General features: G+C 46.8%; 2 protein-coding genes across 7 annotated transcripts in view; both read right to left on the bottom strand.

The window, feature by feature from the left end:
- Positions 1 to 18,682, bottom strand: part of LOC135386043 (cytochrome P450 3A24-like) — a 40,466-nt gene that overhangs the window by 11,521 nt on the left and 10,263 nt on the right. For 3 of the 5 annotated variants that reach the window (XM_064615761.1, XM_064615763.1, XM_064615759.1), the window contains 4 exons: positions 2,286 to 2,382; positions 2,152 to 2,204; positions 1,243 to 1,339; positions 718 to 834 (listed from right to left, as the gene is read on the bottom strand). In XM_064615761.1, the coding sequence (XP_064471831.1) occupies positions 718 to 834; positions 1,243 to 1,339; positions 2,152 to 2,204; positions 2,286 to 2,382 (364 nt within the window). Of the gene's footprint in view, positions 1 to 717; positions 835 to 1,242; positions 1,340 to 2,151; positions 2,205 to 2,285; positions 2,383 to 8,013; positions 8,249 to 9,230; positions 9,240 to 18,682 lie in introns of those variants that run through there. The other 2 variants (XM_064615764.1, XM_064615760.1) reach the window with 2 other exon arrangements.
- Positions 15,845 to 18,682, bottom strand: part of LOC135386037 (cytochrome P450 3A21-like) — a 40,330-nt gene continuing 37,492 nt past the window's right edge. For both annotated transcript variants that reach the window (XM_064615753.1, XM_064615754.1), the window contains 3 exons: positions 16,618 to 16,761; positions 16,344 to 16,506; positions 15,845 to 16,191 (listed from right to left, as the gene is read on the bottom strand). In XM_064615753.1, the coding sequence (XP_064471823.1) occupies positions 16,102 to 16,191; positions 16,344 to 16,506; positions 16,618 to 16,761 (397 nt within the window). In that variant the 3' untranslated portion in view covers positions 15,845 to 16,101. The remainder of the gene's footprint in view (positions 16,192 to 16,343; positions 16,507 to 16,617; positions 16,762 to 18,682) is intronic.

Here is an 18,682-nt window from a genome sequence, read left to right as displayed (position 1 = left end):
GAGGTCGCCATGCACTTCACATGTGGGGCAGAGGGAAGACGAGGTGGAGTCGAGACGATATTTAAAGGCAGGTGTAAAGGCAACGTTGAGCCTCATGCGGTGGAAGGGTGCAGTACAGGGGTGCGGTAGCCGCGGAGGAATTGATCGCCGGCTCGCCGGCCCTGCATGGCATCCTGTTAGTCCAGATGGTATAGTCCGCTGTATGTCGGAAATTTGGGTTTAGTAGTGTGGGAGTAGTGTTTGGTTTGTTGTCGTAATCGTACATGTTATAATGTTGTCGTAATGCGTCAAATCGACGGCTGTAAGAAAATATCCGTCTGGATCGCCAGCATTGCCAGGTCCGACGTGGTCCAGCGCTACCTGTTCCAAGGGCACTTTCGGTGGATACCGTGGATGCAGGAAGTCGTGTCTGAATCCCAGTGATATAATTGCATTTTGCGCAGTTTTCGCATCCTTTCACATGGGCTGTGACCTCTTTGACCACATGCTTACAGTAGTAGCTTCCGGATTTTTGCCAGCGTCCTCTTGGTGTCCGGGTGTCCGTCAAGACCATGGTAACAGCGGAGTATGGCCTCTCTCAAGCTAGCTGAAATCACTATTCGGAGGTGGTCGTTGTCGTCCTTTTGTGTGGCGTGTGTGACGTGTTTATTCGAAGAAAGATATATTGTTCAAAATATTGCGGTACTGTTAACTCCTTCGTTAGAAAGCGACACGTACCCTCTTCAGCTTTCCAGTAGAGAAGGCAGGGCTCACTGCTGGACGAATTTTGCGCCATTGTTCCACTGGAGCAATGCTCATCATGTTGTCCAATAAAGGGTCATGGAATGTCATGCGCTGTTGAAGATCAACAAGACAGAGCCACATTAGAAAGGAAAACACGAACGGTAAGTAGCATGCATTCTGAAATACATTGTTTTAGCTTTGGATCACAAAGTCTCGTCTTCTGTGTCTGGCGCACTGACTAGATGAGCAGGAAATACTACTCAGCGCACAAATAAACAGTGCTTGTGCGCTTTGTACGAGTTGAATAACATCATCAACACGGGTGACGACAAACACATTATCGATCACATCGTGCTATACGACACTCTATACTTTAAGCATATTCGTCGTCCTAGGTGTAGGAGATACGATTCAACAGGCAAGCTGGATACTCTTATCCTCAACCAGAGCTACATGGCCGAACTTGTCCAAAACATATAACTTTCACGTTTGGGTTCATATGATTAACACGGTTCTTACCCGTCTGTTTGGAAACGCGCCGAAGTCCTTTACCAGAACCTTCTTAATGATCTCAGGGTCGGCCACCAACAGTGTTGGCTTTCCACCTTCGTAGACACTGTGGAGGTTTATCCAAGATTACAGTGGATAACTCAAATATTACAAGAGGTGAGCTCGGGCAAGTCTATTCGTACCCGCACCCGCGACCGTACCCATAACCCGCGGCGTGTGATGCCGGTATACGCGCTCTACCCGCGGACGCCGTGCAGGTATACACCCGCATTTACCCGCGAACTGCAGCATAACTGTATTTCTACTCCCAAATGGCCAAGCTGCGGAACGAATCAGAAATGACAGCGATATCCTTCTGAATGACGGTTAGTTCTGTTCTTGTGAGCTTGTCATGCAGTGAAGTTCTGTTTTTAAGAGTCTGCGTGGGAAAACGACTGACGTGCTATCGGCTAGCGTAATATGACCACGATGTTGTAGGATGATCCGCTCGTGTGTTGCTGGGTCGAGCTGAACTGAAAGCAACCAGAGGAATTTCCTCGAGCGCGCGCTTTTTCGCCGAATTTGTTAGCTATTTAACTGAAAGCCACAGGTGCTCCGGTGAAAGGTGAAATGACAAAGGGATATGTGAAAAAAGTTTACTTTTAAGGTATTTTTCTCGATGAAAATTGCGACAATTGACAAAATTAGTGAGTAAGTTTGGCGAAAGGTAAGTCTAGTGGATGCGGCTAATGTCCTCCCTGCGGACGTATTGCTAGTACACCCGCTATTTTACCCGCAACCTGCAGCGACACCGAATTTCTAACCGCAAATAGCAAAACTCCGTGGATATCCCGGGGTATACCCGCACCCGCGCTCACCCCTAAATATGCGCTTGTGCATGCGTATAAATTATTGAGATAACCTCGTTGTACCACTTACCCGAATACTTTCCCATATTTCTGATAACGTTCTTGGTCAAGTTCAAAAAACGGCTGGAACAAAGAATCGGAAGCAATAATGTCGATACATATCTGACAATCAGTGCATGGACAACTCAGTGCTGTGCAGCTTACCTTGTAGAGTAGATTAAGCAATGGCCCGAGAATAAGAGCGAACGGCTCCTCTGTGACATTTTGGTTCTTCCAGTAGTTCCGGTATCTCGCAGCATACCTGCATAGGTATAGAGACAACTGTTTTCGTACACGTACCACTAAGCGGAGCAAATGAGAAAGAACATCCATTTAGGACAATAATCCCGAAAAGTAAAATGCTACAATGTGCGCACATGGGTCTTTGTTTGGTCTCTTCTATACTCCCAATTATTATTATTGGTCTCCTCTTCTTCCCTATACCACCTGTTCCCTTTCGATTCCCGCACTTTTCCTGACCTTTCCTCTTTTTCTTCGAAGAAACATATACCCCCACACGCACACGCACACAAGCAAATAATTCTACGGCAACAGTGCCGTTGCAGTGCCAGCAGGGGTACTGACTAGGTTTCATATCAGGCATTGCACCGACGACTGACCCCTTGCTCCCTTGCACGAGCTCTTCCCCCTTCACCACAACTACGGCTATCGTTGGCTGTTGTTCCGCGGAAGTTCCAGCACTGAACGCTTCACAGTGCTAAAGGTGGCAACGGTCAAAGGAGGATGAATCAAATTATATTTAGGGCTGCTCCAAATCCCGCTTAATCCGGCAGTCTATCAGGAGAGGAGGGGTCAAAGTAGCTTGCCGTTGCTGGCCGCACACGAGTGGGCATCGTCACGACTATAGCAAAAAAAAAAAAAAAAAGAGGGGGGGGGGGGGGAGAAGAGAGTTGGTGAGTTCAAAGTGAGGCATAGGCACGATGAACGACTCTGATGGGACGGAGGTGCACTGTGGACGAGGGGTGCACTAGAATACTTTTCGCGAGGCCCGTTTCTTGAAGAAAACGCACGAAGTTGCGTTGATAATTCGTTCTGCATAAGAACCTTCGGGGAAGAGGACTACCGTCACTAAGCCAGGCCTGGAGTGTGATATAGGTGAGTTTCCCGCGTAGTATGGTATGCGTGGCATTCTGTCAGGATATGTTCGATGGTTTCCGGATGATGACAGTGACCACAACTGGAATCCTTCCTGGAGCCGATGTTCAACTCAAAAGGTCTATTACTACACAACTGAATGCGTTCCAAAACCGACTATGTGATCTCACATGTACAGAGGACAAGTAGTGTTGGGAGTAAAATCACCCATTCCGGCAGAATAATCCGGGCAGCTGTTTCCTCGCTAATGGATCTCTCCAACTAATGGATCTCTCCAAGGTTGCTACGAAGAGTTAAGCACGTGATGCTGTTGTAAGTACGTCTACCGCTGTGACGCAATGTGCTCTACGAACATAGCATTATACGCAGACTTTCTTGTTTAGCATGATATGTAAGCGTCGAGTGGAGAGGACCATTTTGACTAATTGTATCAGAGTGACTTCCAAAATGAGTTCGCCTTGAAAATATTTTGAGGGGAGTCTCTCGCACGCCACTGTTGGAGCCGGAGAACATAACTGGGTATTAGGGGAAAACAATTCGTGTCTTTACGTCGCGAGACGCAGTGGTCGGTATGCGGATTGATTCTGTCCAACTAACGGTTCTTTAATGCGCGTAGAAATCTCACCGTATTTAACGGTGTATCGCGGAAGACGGCGTGTCAGAGCAACTCGTACCCTGCCACTAAGTTGGCGGTGTCCTCAGCAGGTATTGAACCCGCATACCTGGGATCACTAGGCCACGGCCCCTCGATCGCAGAGAGGAGCAATCGAGGGACCGTGACTAGGCGAATACGCTACCAACTCAGCCACAAGGCCCGCTCGCTTTCTTTTTTTTTTTCTTTTCTGTAGATACTAGTGTACGCCATGAAAATGGGAGTGGTACAAAGCAATAAATATTTAAAGCGATCGTTTTCCAGAGACTTTTCTTTAGACGATACGGGCAAATACTAAAACGTACCTAAGTAGAAAATAATTGTGTATTGTTAGGCTGTTAGTGCTCTGCAAAAGAAAAGCCCGCGCGAAAAAAAATTATCCCAAGGGGCGCAAACATAGCCAGAAACAAAACGGTGGATGATATTGCACATACACACCGTTTTCCAGCAGGCCTCACACCCAGTGCTTTTGTAGCCACGCTTACCGCACAAGCCAGAAAGGAGGAAGACGAAGACTTCCGAAGACGGAAGACTCCATTCCAATTCCATTGCGGGCTCTGATAAATCTGGAATGATTCCCGAATCATTCCAACCCAGGAGTGGCAACTCCGCAATATTGTCAATGTATCAGAGCCTGGGTGACGCGGGGGAGACAATACGCTCCACATCGAGATCAGAGGACTGAGCGATGCATCAGTAAGGCACGGCATACTAAGTACATTCAGATCAGAGTTGCGGAGTTGCCACTCCTGGGTTGGAATGATTCGGGAATCATTCCAGATTTATCAGAGCCCGCGTCACAATGCATTGAAGCCTGGCCCAGGACTTGCACTAGCACTCTCTCACACTAGCACTCTCTCCCTCGGGACACTTTTATAGATGTGGTTCATTACATAGGGGACGCATTGTAGTGCACGCCCGATTACTGAAAAAAAGAGAGAGAGAGAGAATTATTGTTCTACGTGACGTACTTAGCGAGATGCAAGCCTCCGAACGCACCACCTAGTACAGCGAAGACCTCAGTGAGCTCAGAGTTGCGTCCATTCCCATTGGCAGCCATATAAGCACGGAACTTCTCGTGCGGTGCCTCACTCGCGGCGGCGAGTGCTGTGAGGTGATGTCAGAGCCGCTTGAGTTTCGGTATTCGCGGTGCCTATTTATTCCGCTTCTATTATACTCTTCGCTGTGAAACTTTCAATGCGGGTTCATATCTATGCAAATAACCGTCTTTTACGTTTATCTAGGATAACCTGGGATGACCTGTCGCAACCCATTTAAACTTTCCGCACATCTTGGCGATCGAAGTATGCATGTTTGAAAAAACTTGCAACATCAATCGAATCATGTATACTAACCTGCAAAATATACAATTTCATGCACTTTAAGACTAGGACTATGGCATTCTACACCACAACAACATGCAGGTATCCTCTGTTGGAAGTCAGGCTTGCCCGAAAAAAAAACATACAAAACATGCAAACCCGCGTTCTGCTAATACGAGTCTCTACTCCCTAGGTAAGTCTGTAAACTATAGGTCTCTGCATGCATCGAGATGTAACAGATGAACGTGGATGATGCTTGTGCCTTTCTTAAAAGACTACGGCGAACGCGTGTCCTTTCAGCCAGTGCGTGCAGAGATGCTCATGTAGCTGCCTTCTTCTCAACCTAGAAGGAAGTGCACCAGAACACCATGCTTTTTTTAACGGAGCGTCTCGTTAAAATATAAGACCACCCCGAATAAAAAGCGATGGGAGAAATGCTTTCTCGAAGAAAGATGTGACGATCGGAAATCGTTTATTTATATCACAGAATCATCAGGAGAAGGATATTCAACTTGTCGTTATTCCCATAACGCGCGTTAATGTGGTGGTGGATGGTGAAAGGGCTAGCCGATGTCGGCCTCACAGAGGGGGGAGGGGGGGGTCATGTTAAATGCATCATTCGCCATTCATTCGCCACAAGCTCTTGCGCGAGCCTACTAAAACGGCTTTCGAGCGCGCGAACTTTAAATATAACGATAACACTTGTTATGTCACAGTTCAGGACCCCATTGCATAAAAGTCGAGTTCAAGTCTCAGACTTCAACAGCTTCGGCAGCGCTTCCCGCACGTGCAGCGAGCGAGCGCTCAATGCTATGCCAGGCTATTGAGATTGAGTCAAGAACTCGTACTCAACGTTTATGCAAACGGGTCCAGGATCGTGGCCATCTAACATCTCCACCTTTCTCTCTTTCACCTAGAGTGAAACTACCAGAGGCATTTTGGCAAGTATGATGCCTTTCCATTGCACTACAAGTCAGCCCTGACTCTGTCGGGACTAACATCTCCACCTTTCTCTCTTTCACCTAGAGTGGAACTACCAGAGGCATTTTGGCAAGCATGATGCCTCTGCATTGCACTACAAGTCAGGCCTGGACCCTGTCGGGACTAACTGCTCCACATTTCTTTTTTCACCTAAAGTAAAACTAAACGAAGCACTGTGGCAATTATGATTCCTTTGCATTGTACTACAAGTCAGTCCTGACTCTGTCGGGACTAACATCTCCACCTTTCTCTCTTTCACCTAAACTACCAGATGCATTTTGGCAAGTATGATGCCTTTCCATTGCACTACAAGTCAGCCCTGACCCTGTCGGGACTAACGGCTCCACATTTCTCTTGCGACACCAACCGTTGTCGCACGACTGCATATCACCTATGTGGCAACGGTATCGTCGAACGCTTCCACCGTCACCTGAAGGCGGCCATCATGGCCTGTGGCAATTCATCCAAATGGCACGACTGTCTTCCATTAGTCCTCCTGGGACTTCGGGCCTCGTGGAACCAGGATTTAGGCTGCACCGCTGCCGACCTGTTGTACGGCACCAGCCTTGCCCTTCCGGCCCATTTCTTCGAGCCCACTTCCTCAACTGCCATTAACACCTCGGACTACGTAGAGGACCTGCTTGAGCACTTCTCCCGTACCACACCCACTCCTATGCGAGCACACCAGTCCGGCAAGCCTTTTGTCTCTCCGCAACTCATCTCCGCCACTCACGTTTCCCTCCGGACCAATGCTTTGAGGAAATCGCTGCAACCTCCCTATTCCGGCCTCTTTCCCGTCCTGGAGCGGCACCCGAAATACTTCGTCATAGACTACCATGGCCGCCCCGAAACGGTCTCTATCAACCACCTGAAACCGGTTTTTGTCGACGCCGATGGCACGCCAGCGGCCCCGCCCACCAGCATCCGCCGCAAGGCACCCAAAAGAGTCTCTTGGAGTGACTTCGTCACTTTGGTTGGGGGGGGGGGGGGGGGGGGCTACTGTGGCGGACGAGGACAGATGATGCTATCCGCTCGCGCAATAAATCATGAGCTCAGTTCTTCGCTGATGCTTCACCAAACAAGACAGGCTCTCTGTCTCTAAACACCTAAAGTAAAACTAAACGAAGCACTGTGGCAATTATGATTCCTTTGCATTGCACTACAAGTCAGCCCTGACCCTGTCGGGACTAACAGCTCCACCTTTCTCTCTTTCACCTGGAGTAAAACTACCAGAGGCATTTTAGCAAGTATGATGCTTTTCCATTGCACTACAAGTCAGCCCTGACCCTGTCGGGACTAACGGCTCCACATTTCTCTTTTCACCTAAAGTAAAACTAAACGAAGCACTGTGGCAAGTATGATTCCGTTGCATTGTACTACAAGTCAGCCTACAAGTCAGTCGACCCGGTCGGGACTAACAGCTACACATTTTCTTTTACATCTAAAGTAACACTAAACGAGGTTTTTGTTTTGACGCTCCGTAAAGACGCAAACAGTAGGGAACGAGTTCAAAATCACTTACTAAATGTAAGATATCAATGAGGATGCAGAAACGTGAAAAACAGTCTAATATCATAACAGTTGTTTTTTGTGCATTGAGATTTTCACACGTGAACTTCCCTATACACTGTTGCCTTTGGTGCCACGTTGTGTGGGGATGTTTTCATTCATTCCATTTCAAAGTGTATAGTTTTGTGTAGTTTCCCTTTCTTCTTTTCTGAATAACGTGTCCTGGAGTAGCCAGTCACGAGTGGCTCGGGACTAACATCTCCATTTTTTCTTTTACAAATCAAATCAAATCGAATTATAGCAGTTCACTTACATGTACAGTAGTATGGCTGCAGTAACGCCCAAAATTAGCCAGTCCGGCACGGTAAACAAACCAGGCAGCTGCATTTGTTTTACACGTTGACGTGCGTTGTCTCACGCACTTCGTCAGCACAGCGGAAACACAATCACGAATTTTCCTCCTGAAAGCGTGCTCGCAGTGTTCCCAATTGTAAACAATGTCCAGATGGAGCGGTGGCAGATCCTGTAATGATGTTTCAAGCAGCGCAACTTTCTCCGTACGTGTGGCCGTTTTCCGGAAGCTCTATTATACTACGGGGAGGGAGAGGGAATTGTTGTCTGGCGATCGCTGAGGGCTGTCGCCGTCGCACGAAGTTTCTCCATTCAGGGAGCTGTTGCATAACATTGCGTAGCTCTTTGGCAACTGTTGTCTGGTTTACACACCACGCAAGTTAGTGCGGTCGGTTACACTTTAACAATGATGGGCGAGATACCTGAAAATTGTACTTAAAGTGAAGTACCAAGTACATGGCATCATTGGTGCTTGCAAGATGGAAGAAAGTACAGTACTACTACTGGAAATGCGCAAAATACAAAGCACTCGGCAAAGCACTTCAAAGTACTCATAAAGTAACTTGTATTGCTCATGCTAATTGTCATGCTAATCGCTGGGTATAATGCGAAGCAAGAGACACGCTTAGTACCTTCAACGCACACAGGTACTATGGCACCTGTGTACATTGAAGTAGTTTCGTGTTTCCTACTGTGAACTGCTGAGGAATGTGAAAGATGAAGTTGTTTTTTCATATCAACATTTGCAGCCCGGCAGCACTTTCTTTTAAATAAACATATCAACCCACCCTTTAAGCACTGCGTCTTCTTCCTCAAAAATGTCCCGATTTACTGATACGCACGTCTTTTTTATTTTTTGCATTACCATTAGTAGTTAATACTTCAGTAGTTGACGGAAGAACGGTACAAAGTATACAACTTGAAATGCACTTAAAGTACAAGTACTAAGAAATATCTTTAAAGTAATTCTTGAGCACTTGGCACTTCAAGTACTCCGCATGACGAAAAAGTCGGAGTTACCCACTAAAAAGAGCGCGTTACCAATCCGTGTAACCTACCCGATCCAACTTATTTGTTTATAATATTATTATATTTATCAATCACAGTGAGCATCACTAAACTCAAGCAAATAAAAATGTATCCGGTCAGCAACAAAAAACAGCAATCATGAAAACTAACGTCGCTGCACTGAAGAAAGAAGGGGCAGAGGCGTATGTGGAGAGCTTGGTGGCAGCTGTGTCAACCCGCCGCCGCTCGTGTGTTGTTACAGCCAAAATCCACAGAACGCACGGCCCTAGATCGGGAAAAAAGTCTTCACTGTAGCACATACGAAAAATGCTGACGATGGAGTATAGCTAGACCAGGGGTTTTGAACCGGTGGGCAATTGCAGCCTAGGGGGAATTTGGAAATGTCATAGCGGGGTGTTGGGTGGGGGGATGACGCCATCTAAGTTTAGCTCATGTTCGAGCGTGCGGCCCTTTTCTCGACGCACAAAGGTCACAAGCTTGGCACCATTCTTCAACATCTCGTTTGTATTCGACCCAGTAGTACCTTTCCCGAACTTTCGAGAGCGTCTTATTCACTCCGTGGTGGCCACCCGCCGGACTACTGTGAAGCATGTGGAGGACCTCCTTTCTGAGGACCTCGGGGAGTATAAGCTGGTGTTTCTAAGTCTTTCCATCTGCTGGCTCCCAAACACGGTATAGAAGACCTTCCTGACCTTAGGTCAGGCTGACTTTACGTATACCCCCCTGAATAAGCGTATACCCCCCTTATTTACATTGCTCTAAACTGCAATTGTTTAGGCAGGAACTTTATTACAAGTTTCTTAGCTTTAGGGCGAGAATTCAGACTTTAGAGTTCATGTATTTCATTTAGTCGATGAACAACATGTTAAATAGACAACCTGCCAAAAAAAAACAAAAAAAAAACGGGAAAACCTTAAACAGCATTGGGGTAGGATTCGAACCCACCACTCCTAACCTTTCGTATGACCTTGGCTACCACCAACGTACGGACACTTTTACCCACTCAGCCATTCTGCATGTGGCTCAGTGTCTGCACAGCGTTTCTCACGTCGTGCACTCGTCCGGCAACGCGGACGCCACGGAGCTACACCGTAGGCGGTGCTACGAAGCGTTGGCGCAAGCATAGAGTTCGTATAGATTTACCGCCATTGCCGCGGGAGATGAAGACGCAGTGGCCGAAAATGAGGAAAGCAAGCAGCGTGCGGCGTGCGACAAAGCCTGCCACCATTACACTCGGCCAGATGTCCAGAAATGCACAACAAAAAGTACAGTGACTTCAACAAGACAAACAACAACAACTGTATGTTAATGATGATGACTGGGGAGTTTGATCACCAGGAGAGATACCCTACCCCATCACTGGTGTAAAATAGTCGTCTCAGGGTGAGGACCGAAACCCTACGGTGTCCAAAAAGTTTAGACGTGGTTAGGCATTATGAAACAGTGAGTGGTCGAGAGTCCAGCTGAATTAGGAAAACTGTAAGTGCGGTACTGAAAGGTTGGTACTGAGGGCAATGGAGAAGGATGTGCTCTAGCTCATCGCAGTGACGGCATCTAGAAGAGTCAACTTGTCGTAAGCGGTATCGCCGCTGAGCTGTAAAAGCCACGCTGAGTCGCATCCGACGAATTAATGCAGCGTCTCGATGAGAGGTGTTTCGTGGCATCCGGAAAGCGAGCGTTGGATCAACTCTTGCATGCATAGGTGTCAGGAAGCCAACAAGAAGTGAACGCGTTTGCAGGCGAAACCAGTGTTTCTGCACGAGTCCTTTAGCAACCTACGGTGGGGTTTGCCGTTACGTCTAGTGCTGATATCAAGGATATCCCGAAATCTTTTTTTTTTTCACGTTTCGAAATCCCAGGATTTTTTCGAAAAAAATGTCGGGATTCCGGGATTTGCCATGAATACTGCGGACCGACTGTTGGAGCACTCGCGATGCAGAACAGTGTCGCATGCCCTTAGCTGCCTCTTAAGCAATCTAAGAGCGTACGTATCTGCTTTCATTTTTTACCGGGTGCCCGTAAAGTGACTAAATGAGCTTCGCTTCAGAGTATCGACACTGAGCTCCAAGAGCGAGCATGCGCCATCTTGTTTCCGAGACACGGTAGCCACGCAACGCGCGCACTTTAGCGTGCAAGCGTAATGTTCCTTTCTCATGCAAGCATCCCATCAAGGTTGACGGCCTTGAGCTCACCTTGACATCCTCGGGACGGTCTGGTGGGCAGTACACGGATTAGAGCACAACAATCATATACACGCTTCTCTCTCACACAGCGAGCATTATGTTAGCCGTCTTCGATCCTCAACTCGGGATGGTACGAGCGATGTGGTGCGGAAACAAGATGATGCTCATGCTCTGCCTTGGACCTCAGTGTCGCTACTCTGAAGCGAAGCTTATTTAGTGACTCTAACCGCCGGACTCTCGCTCAGCCCTGAGGGTTAAGTGCACGCGCAGGGACCCTTCTGTCCATTCACGAAGCATGGACACAAGGGCCCCTTCGCGTGCGCTTAACACTCAGGGCGAAGCGAGAATCCGGGTCTAAGTGCCCGTAGGCAGGCTTTCCTTGCAGAGCCCTGTAACACACGCTGTAGCTTCGTGTGTTGCTTTAATCGTTTGAGAGGTGTCGGCGCCATCAAACCGCCGTTACACGGACGAGCACGTGAGCAAAGGTACAAAGAAGGAAGAAGAAACAAAAGTGGTTTCCGAAGCCAGGCGTTTCCTCAACATTAAGCAACCGGGGGTATTCACGTACTACTGCTTGGCAAGTTTTCATATTTTAGTGATTCAATTTTGGAAGTCGAATCTTTGTTTCGTATTCGGTGACAGCATGAAAGAAATTGGTGGGCGTTATGCCTGACAACTGAGAATAAAAACAAGTCTCTTATTTCACGAGAACATAAAACAGGCGTTGTTACTTTTTGGAGAAAAAGTGTCGCATATTAAACCCCCCGTTTTGAATAACTCGCTGTGACAGAACGCCAAGGATGTACATGCATCCATGGAGACAGCATTTCGGACGCGTTTGGTAGTGCGCCAAAGGGTACAGTGAACTATTTCTTTTGTTTTGTCTGGGAGAGCGACAAAAACGGCGTCCAAATTCGCTGATTTCCCTGAATCGTTTTTATAAAACGGCCACGGCATCGAGCACCAAAGGGAACCGGCGTTGTATTACGGACGGTACTTCAATTTTTCGTAAGGTCATTAGTGAAAATTCATCAGGGCAACGCTCCAGGAGGCCACTCGTGCGGCCACAATATATCTCCAAGTTCTGTAATTGAAAAAAGGCTTTTCCCCGTTTTGAAAAATAAATAGCCTGACCACAGTTAGCGCGCACATAAGTTATACAGTCGACCCTGGTTAATATAGACAACTCGAATTATGGACAGCATTTTCTGGGAACGATTCTTCTCTCATGTATTTGTGTCTCGATAATATGGAACCTTGCTGTTCGGGCCATGGACAGCACAAATGGTTACCAACCCCGTAGAACCTCATGTATTTTTGTTTCGCTATTATGGACACCTTCTCATGACCCGAAACCTCTAGGAGAGTACGAGAGGGTGACACGCCCTTCTACTAGAATCCTCGTTTTGTCAGTCGTGTAGGGGCCAAAAGGAGGTTAGGAGGATCAAATCGTCGAAAATCATAACACCGAACTGTCATAAGGCCGAAAGCCAAAAGGCTGATAAATTATAACGCCGAACTGTCAGAAGACCGAAAGTCAAAAAACCGAAAATCAGAAGACCGAAAATGGAAAGGCCAAAGAGACAGAAGAGCTAGGGTGAACACACTATCAGTGAATGCCAGCTGAATGGGACTGTTCTTGTCATAAGATTACAAAGCAGTTTCGTGGCTCCTATATTAGAAGTCGAATGATTGGAATGCGTAGCAGTTGGTGCTCGGAAATAGATTGGCTTATGCAAAGAAAAAAAAAAAGGAAAAAAAGAAAGAAAATGAATGAAATCTGGTATTGCCAAATGTAGGGTGGGCCAAGCGAAAGCTTGTTGCCCACATCACATCACAAAAATCTCAAAAAGGTTTTGTTCACAACGACTACTTAGGTGTCACAGATGAAAATCAACCACCGCCTTTTGCACGAGGGTGGCATACCTATGCCTTAAAAACGACCTTTCTCCTTGTATTTCTTTCCTCCTTACGATGCACGCAATCAAAATGGACAACAATTGTATTGTCATTTAGCAAGAGAACTACCTACGGAGGTAGCCCATTTTACACGAACTCAGATAACAACGCTCCAAAGGGAGATCGCTTTTTGTACGTGCCATACCCTGCGAACAATCCTGAAACTCCGGAAGAGTCGCTACGGGGGTGGGGGTGGGGGGTGGAGCAGTACAGTCCTCGTGGGCCTACTAGAACTTGATATGCCACTCACCTTGATCATGACCAAGGAGCACGGCAGCAGCACGGCTCTCACAGCCTGAAAAATAGTCATGCTCCGAACATCTAGGCCCCCAAAGGCCAGCTTGCGCCGGTGAATCCAAATTTTTAAGGTGATTTCCGAAATCAGCAATGCTAATTGCTTCCGCTCTGCGCGCACGACCGGCAACGGCTCCAGGTACCTTACTGTGGCCCAATCAAATGCTGGGAGCCTAAAGTCCCTGAATTGGGAACTTTATGATCCAGAGACTTTATGGGATCCCGATTATATGCGCCACCCTACTCCTACTTTGTTACGTTAAGTCAGATTTCTCTACTTTTTTCTATGTCGTCTTCCGGCTTTTGGAGTATTTTTGCATCCAAAGTGAAAGTGGAATATGGCATCGCAAAAGGCGAAAGAAAAATTCTTTCCCGGAACAGCACCGCAAGCGGAACTGCCCCGTCGACCTTTTTATCGGCCGTACCAGTCAAAGACACGGCCCACCCAGGGGCGGACCGCGTTATCAAGGGGCCCTTCTCCATATATGAAGGACCGGCTCCCTTTCGCCTCCCTCCACCGCGAAAGATCGAAAGATCAATACGCGGATTTGAAGGGAGACCAGAGCAAAAAACAATCTTGTGCAGTCTCAGACATGCCACAAGACGGCCAACCGTCAGTGCGACATATCCGAAAACCCAGCGAATGAATTGCAGAGTAGATGGTGTTTGTCTACAATTGATGACTCGAACGCAATTTGAACAAGCAACCAGCTCCGGACGCTGTAGGGTCATATTTTTTTTCTTCTTCGACTTCCTTTTTAAGGCGTAGCGCAGCCAGTGGAGGTCAGCTCAATTGCTGTACTTGCACATATGACTTTAACTCCATTCTCATATCTCACGTCTAATCTTTCGCGTGTAATGGAGTAGTGTCTGCTCTCCAGTGGGGAATCACCCCAGGTCATGCTCACGATTTATTAGTTGTTGTTGTTGTTGAACAAGCTACTGTCTGAATTGCTTGCTGTCAGGAATAAACTTAAGCCCAGTTAATGACCATGGTTAATTTACCCTTACATAGGATCTCTATGACAAGATGTGTAGGATTTCTTTTTTTGCTTCGCCTGCAACTTTCTGTACCGTTCTATTTGAAGAACTGTATATTGACCACGCTTGTCCCCTGACACAGGAGCACATATTTGATATCTTCCAGAATGGTCATCAGTTGTCCCAGGTCATTCACTCGGCTACTCACCCTACTTATCGAAAGGCCCATCAATTAGATGCAGATTTTGAGTCGGAACTGATGATAGGGAATTTGGTTCAGGAATGGCCTAGGTTGAAGCTGTTGAAAATGGGATGAGTATGGGAAATGTCATCGGACAGCCCCTAATTTTTCAATTTAACTTATTGCCATTGTGTACAATAAACACATACAATAACACAGTGGTTCATATGTCTACTTTCGCCTTTTATTTTCCTCCTAAGTGATCGAAAGTGAGTTAGTAACGCGAAGTTCGGTGAAATAATTTATTCGATGTATTAGTTCCCAACAAGCCTATCCTACTTAATTTGTAGAGCTATTTTTTTATGGCAGTTGGAATAACAGTTTTCATATCTTGGGTACCTTATTTTACGCCATTTCGATTATTCGGTTTTCTGACTTTTCGGCCTTCTTATAGTTCGGTGATTTCATTTTTCGGCTTTCTGATTTGCGGCCTCATGATTGTTCGGTGTTTTGACTTTTCGTCCTTTTGATCTGCGGTCTTCCGATAATTCTGCCTTTATGAGTTTCGGCCTTATGATTGCCATGCAGAGCTTCTCAGCATTGACGACCCAGCGGACATGGAAAAGGAGTCGGCTGATGACGCAATTGTGGCGAATTTCTTAGAATCCGACGAGAAGTCCTCAAACTGTTTGGACGTTTTCTGTGACAATGTAGGCAGTGGTACGCCAGTTGGCACAGCGACAATGGCTCGGGAAGGGGTGTAAACAGCGCTCGAAGACAACGGAGATAAGCCTCAAGCAATTAAAGTTAGGGATATTCCATCGACGACGAGTTCCACGCGGTACGCGCACAGGCAGACGCTGATAACCGAGTTCTTTTCTTTTTTTTTTCACAATAAATGTTGTCTGGTTTGATATTATAGACGATTCACTTTATGGACAATTTTTGCGAAGGACGAAAGTCTACATATTGAACCAGGGATGGTATATGCCTAGGGTTGTAATTGTGGTCGTGTCTTCCAAGGAAAGGACCCCTTATTCCCCTTACATATATTTCTGTGTGATACCTACCTCAAGGTAACGTGCCAGGAGTATCCAAACGTCAATACTTTCGCATGAAGTGCGCTAATGCTGTTGTTCGATTTGTGTACCTTCAGGAAACGTACGTGCAGAACGAAAAAATATTTATAACGAACACAGAATACATGCTTGATATTTCTTCGATTATTGAATTAACGGTGACTCTTTTACATGTATAAGACCCCAAGATCTTTAGGAGCAGTGTGAAATACAGATGACGTCACGTGGTTCGTGTGGGTGCTCCTGCAGGGGGTCATGTAGAGACTGCCATATTGCACCTTGCGGTTCAGGAATGCTGAGCTGAAATGAGCGCAAGCACATCTGTCGCCTCAAGGACCACAACCTCATTTCGGTAGAGAGTGGAGTGGACGAACTCCAACAGTTACGTCTTTGGCATTCAGAACCCCAAATCCCTTGTAGAAGCTCAGTGGAACCTGTTCAAAACAAGAAACATAGGCTACTATTATCTTTCATAGCGCTATTGAAGTGAGATTTGGGTCAGCTGGCACTGATGAAAAATTTATAGAACAGCATCGTTGTGCCTACAGCAAACCAAGTTTGTAACATATAAGACCTGTACGATTACCTGAGTTTCTGGCGTTCGGACAAATCTGGCGCAGTGGATGGCGTTCATAAGACATAGTTTGACAGCGTGCAGGGCGAACCTCATACCAACGCAGTTCCTGGGGCCCGCACCGAATGGTAGATACGTATAAGGCCGGATAGACGATAGGTTCTCGTCGCTGAATCTGAAAAACGCATAATTTCACCTATAGGATTATACATATGCAAGTCATGGATGTATCATATATCCATACCATATGAGCACTCATGCGACTATCTGAATTCCTCACTCATACCTTTCAGGATCGAACTTCTCTGGCTCAGGGAAATATTGGGCATCGTGGTGCATGGCATAGACTGGTATGGCCACGACGCCTTCCTCAGGAACGACGATATTGGTACCATCAATTTTATATGGCTCGGTTGCCGAACGCTCAATCCTAGAATAAAGTTAATTGATGTTCTTTATGTTTTAGTGACCCTGAATTGATGTTTTGAGGTATTGTCATGAAGTTCTTCAAAACCAGACGAGGTGTAACAGCAACAAGTGCAGTGAATTCAGTGAAAGTAGCTCGCTCTCCCAGCTATTTGTTTGTTTGTTTTCCAAAAATTCTCCTGCAATAGACTTAATACTGGTGGCGGTGCGACAAGCTGTTTACGATAATAACAAGCTGTTTACATCATTACCACCAGGGTGGTAATGATGTAATAGCTCGTCGTTGTTGCCCAGCGACAAGACTGTATAGCTGTAATGTTGCCCTTAATTATGTCTGTCGCCAAGGTATACACAGGGCCCAACGTCATCTCACAGTATACTTAGGGATTCCCTTGAAAAACCGAAGCAGGTCATCTACACGCTCTTTGAAGAAGGAGGCTCCCTATAAGTCGTTGAAAGACGTTAGCCTAATGTATAATTATTGGCAACGTTTTTTATCTAGCGCAACCAATACCTTAGGGATCTTGTCTTGGATCACGACGCGCATTATTTATATCATGAGGCGAACCATACTCGCGGGATTAGCTCTCACCACACGTTGCCGGCGCGCTCTCAACCCCTTAAATCGGATGCTCGTTCCAAAATGCCCATTTACATTTACGACATTTACGCACTGGGTGTATACAATGTCACAAATGCAATCGCTTAGTTGTGGGTATCATTTCCCCAGGTCTGTAACTTGTACATATACCTCCCCAGAGTCAGGGAACAAGAAAACTTTATTTTAAGAGGATGAAAGGGGAGTTTCATCGCCAGGGGTGATACTCAGCGCATTGCTGGTGGTGATGAGGGGAATGGAAGATTGAGCCCCTTCACAACAAGGATCGAAGTCCTATTCTGTACAGAAAGGTCAAAAGAGCCCTGAGCGCAGAGCGTTGGTGGACTGGATTCGCTACTGCACCAGCTTGCCTGCAGTTTTGTCTTTGTTTTGCGATCGTTCAATTCGCCTGCAGCATGCTTTCTTGCTGCTGCCGAAGTGCTGTAATGCGTGCTAGCAGCGCATTGTTTAAGGGAAGTGTTCCAATTTAGTCAGGTGGCTACTTAATGATGGGGACGGCCTGCACCCTTCGAATGAGGCAAAGATGAGGAAGTGATCACCCTGTCTGCAGTCAGCTCCATAAAAACAACAATTAAATTACGAGTGATGATGCCACTGGGTGCTTCACCGCTTAAGGCAGCCGGACCGTTCCATATCCGCCACCACCTTCCCCGAATATCGTCTATCTCGCTGAGCCCGGTACATGTGTGTTGACATGGTGTGATGGGTTAGCATGATACGCACGTGAAGATGGCCAAGGTAAATGCTTAGATATCCTCCACAGGCCTGTAGTATTTTTATGGAAAGCAGCGTGGGGAGTCCTCCTTACAAATGACCGTCTAGGGAGGTGGGGTGTGACCAACAGCTTATCATGCTGAAGAAGGATAGAGTGGGGTCGCGGAGGAATGTCCACTGAGTGATGTTATGACGCCACTGTTGAGGTGCGAGGGCTGACATTTTGACTGAAAAATTGGATCTCCTGTCGCCTTTTGAGAGTATGAGGGACTCCGCTTTATGGTTGCGGTGGGTCGCTGCAGTCATCGACTCCACTTGTTGGTTGCCTCATATTCCGATGTAGCCAGAGATCCAATGCAAAGCAAGCTGGACTTCTAGTGCCCTCAGCGCACCCTTAGGATATCGACAACTATAGGTGAAAAAGATCCCTGGATATACCCACGCTCTCCGCGCACTGCAGTGCTACGTTGGAGTCATGCATACCAGCCAGAAACGGGGTTGCTATTCCAACACGATGGAAATTGATGCGAGGACAAATACATCCAAAGCCTCAACTGCCTAAGAAATTAATGATGAAAGAAGGAAGTCACTG

Source organism: Ornithodoros turicata, chromosome 2 (genome assembly GCF_037126465.1).
Source record: "Ornithodoros turicata isolate Travis chromosome 2, ASM3712646v1, whole genome shotgun sequence".
NCBI classification, from domain to species: domain Eukaryota; kingdom Metazoa; phylum Arthropoda; class Arachnida; order Ixodida; family Argasidae; genus Ornithodoros; species Ornithodoros turicata.
The sequence above is the reverse complement of the archived record's forward strand: the minus strand, read 5'-3'. Positions and strand labels throughout refer to the sequence as shown.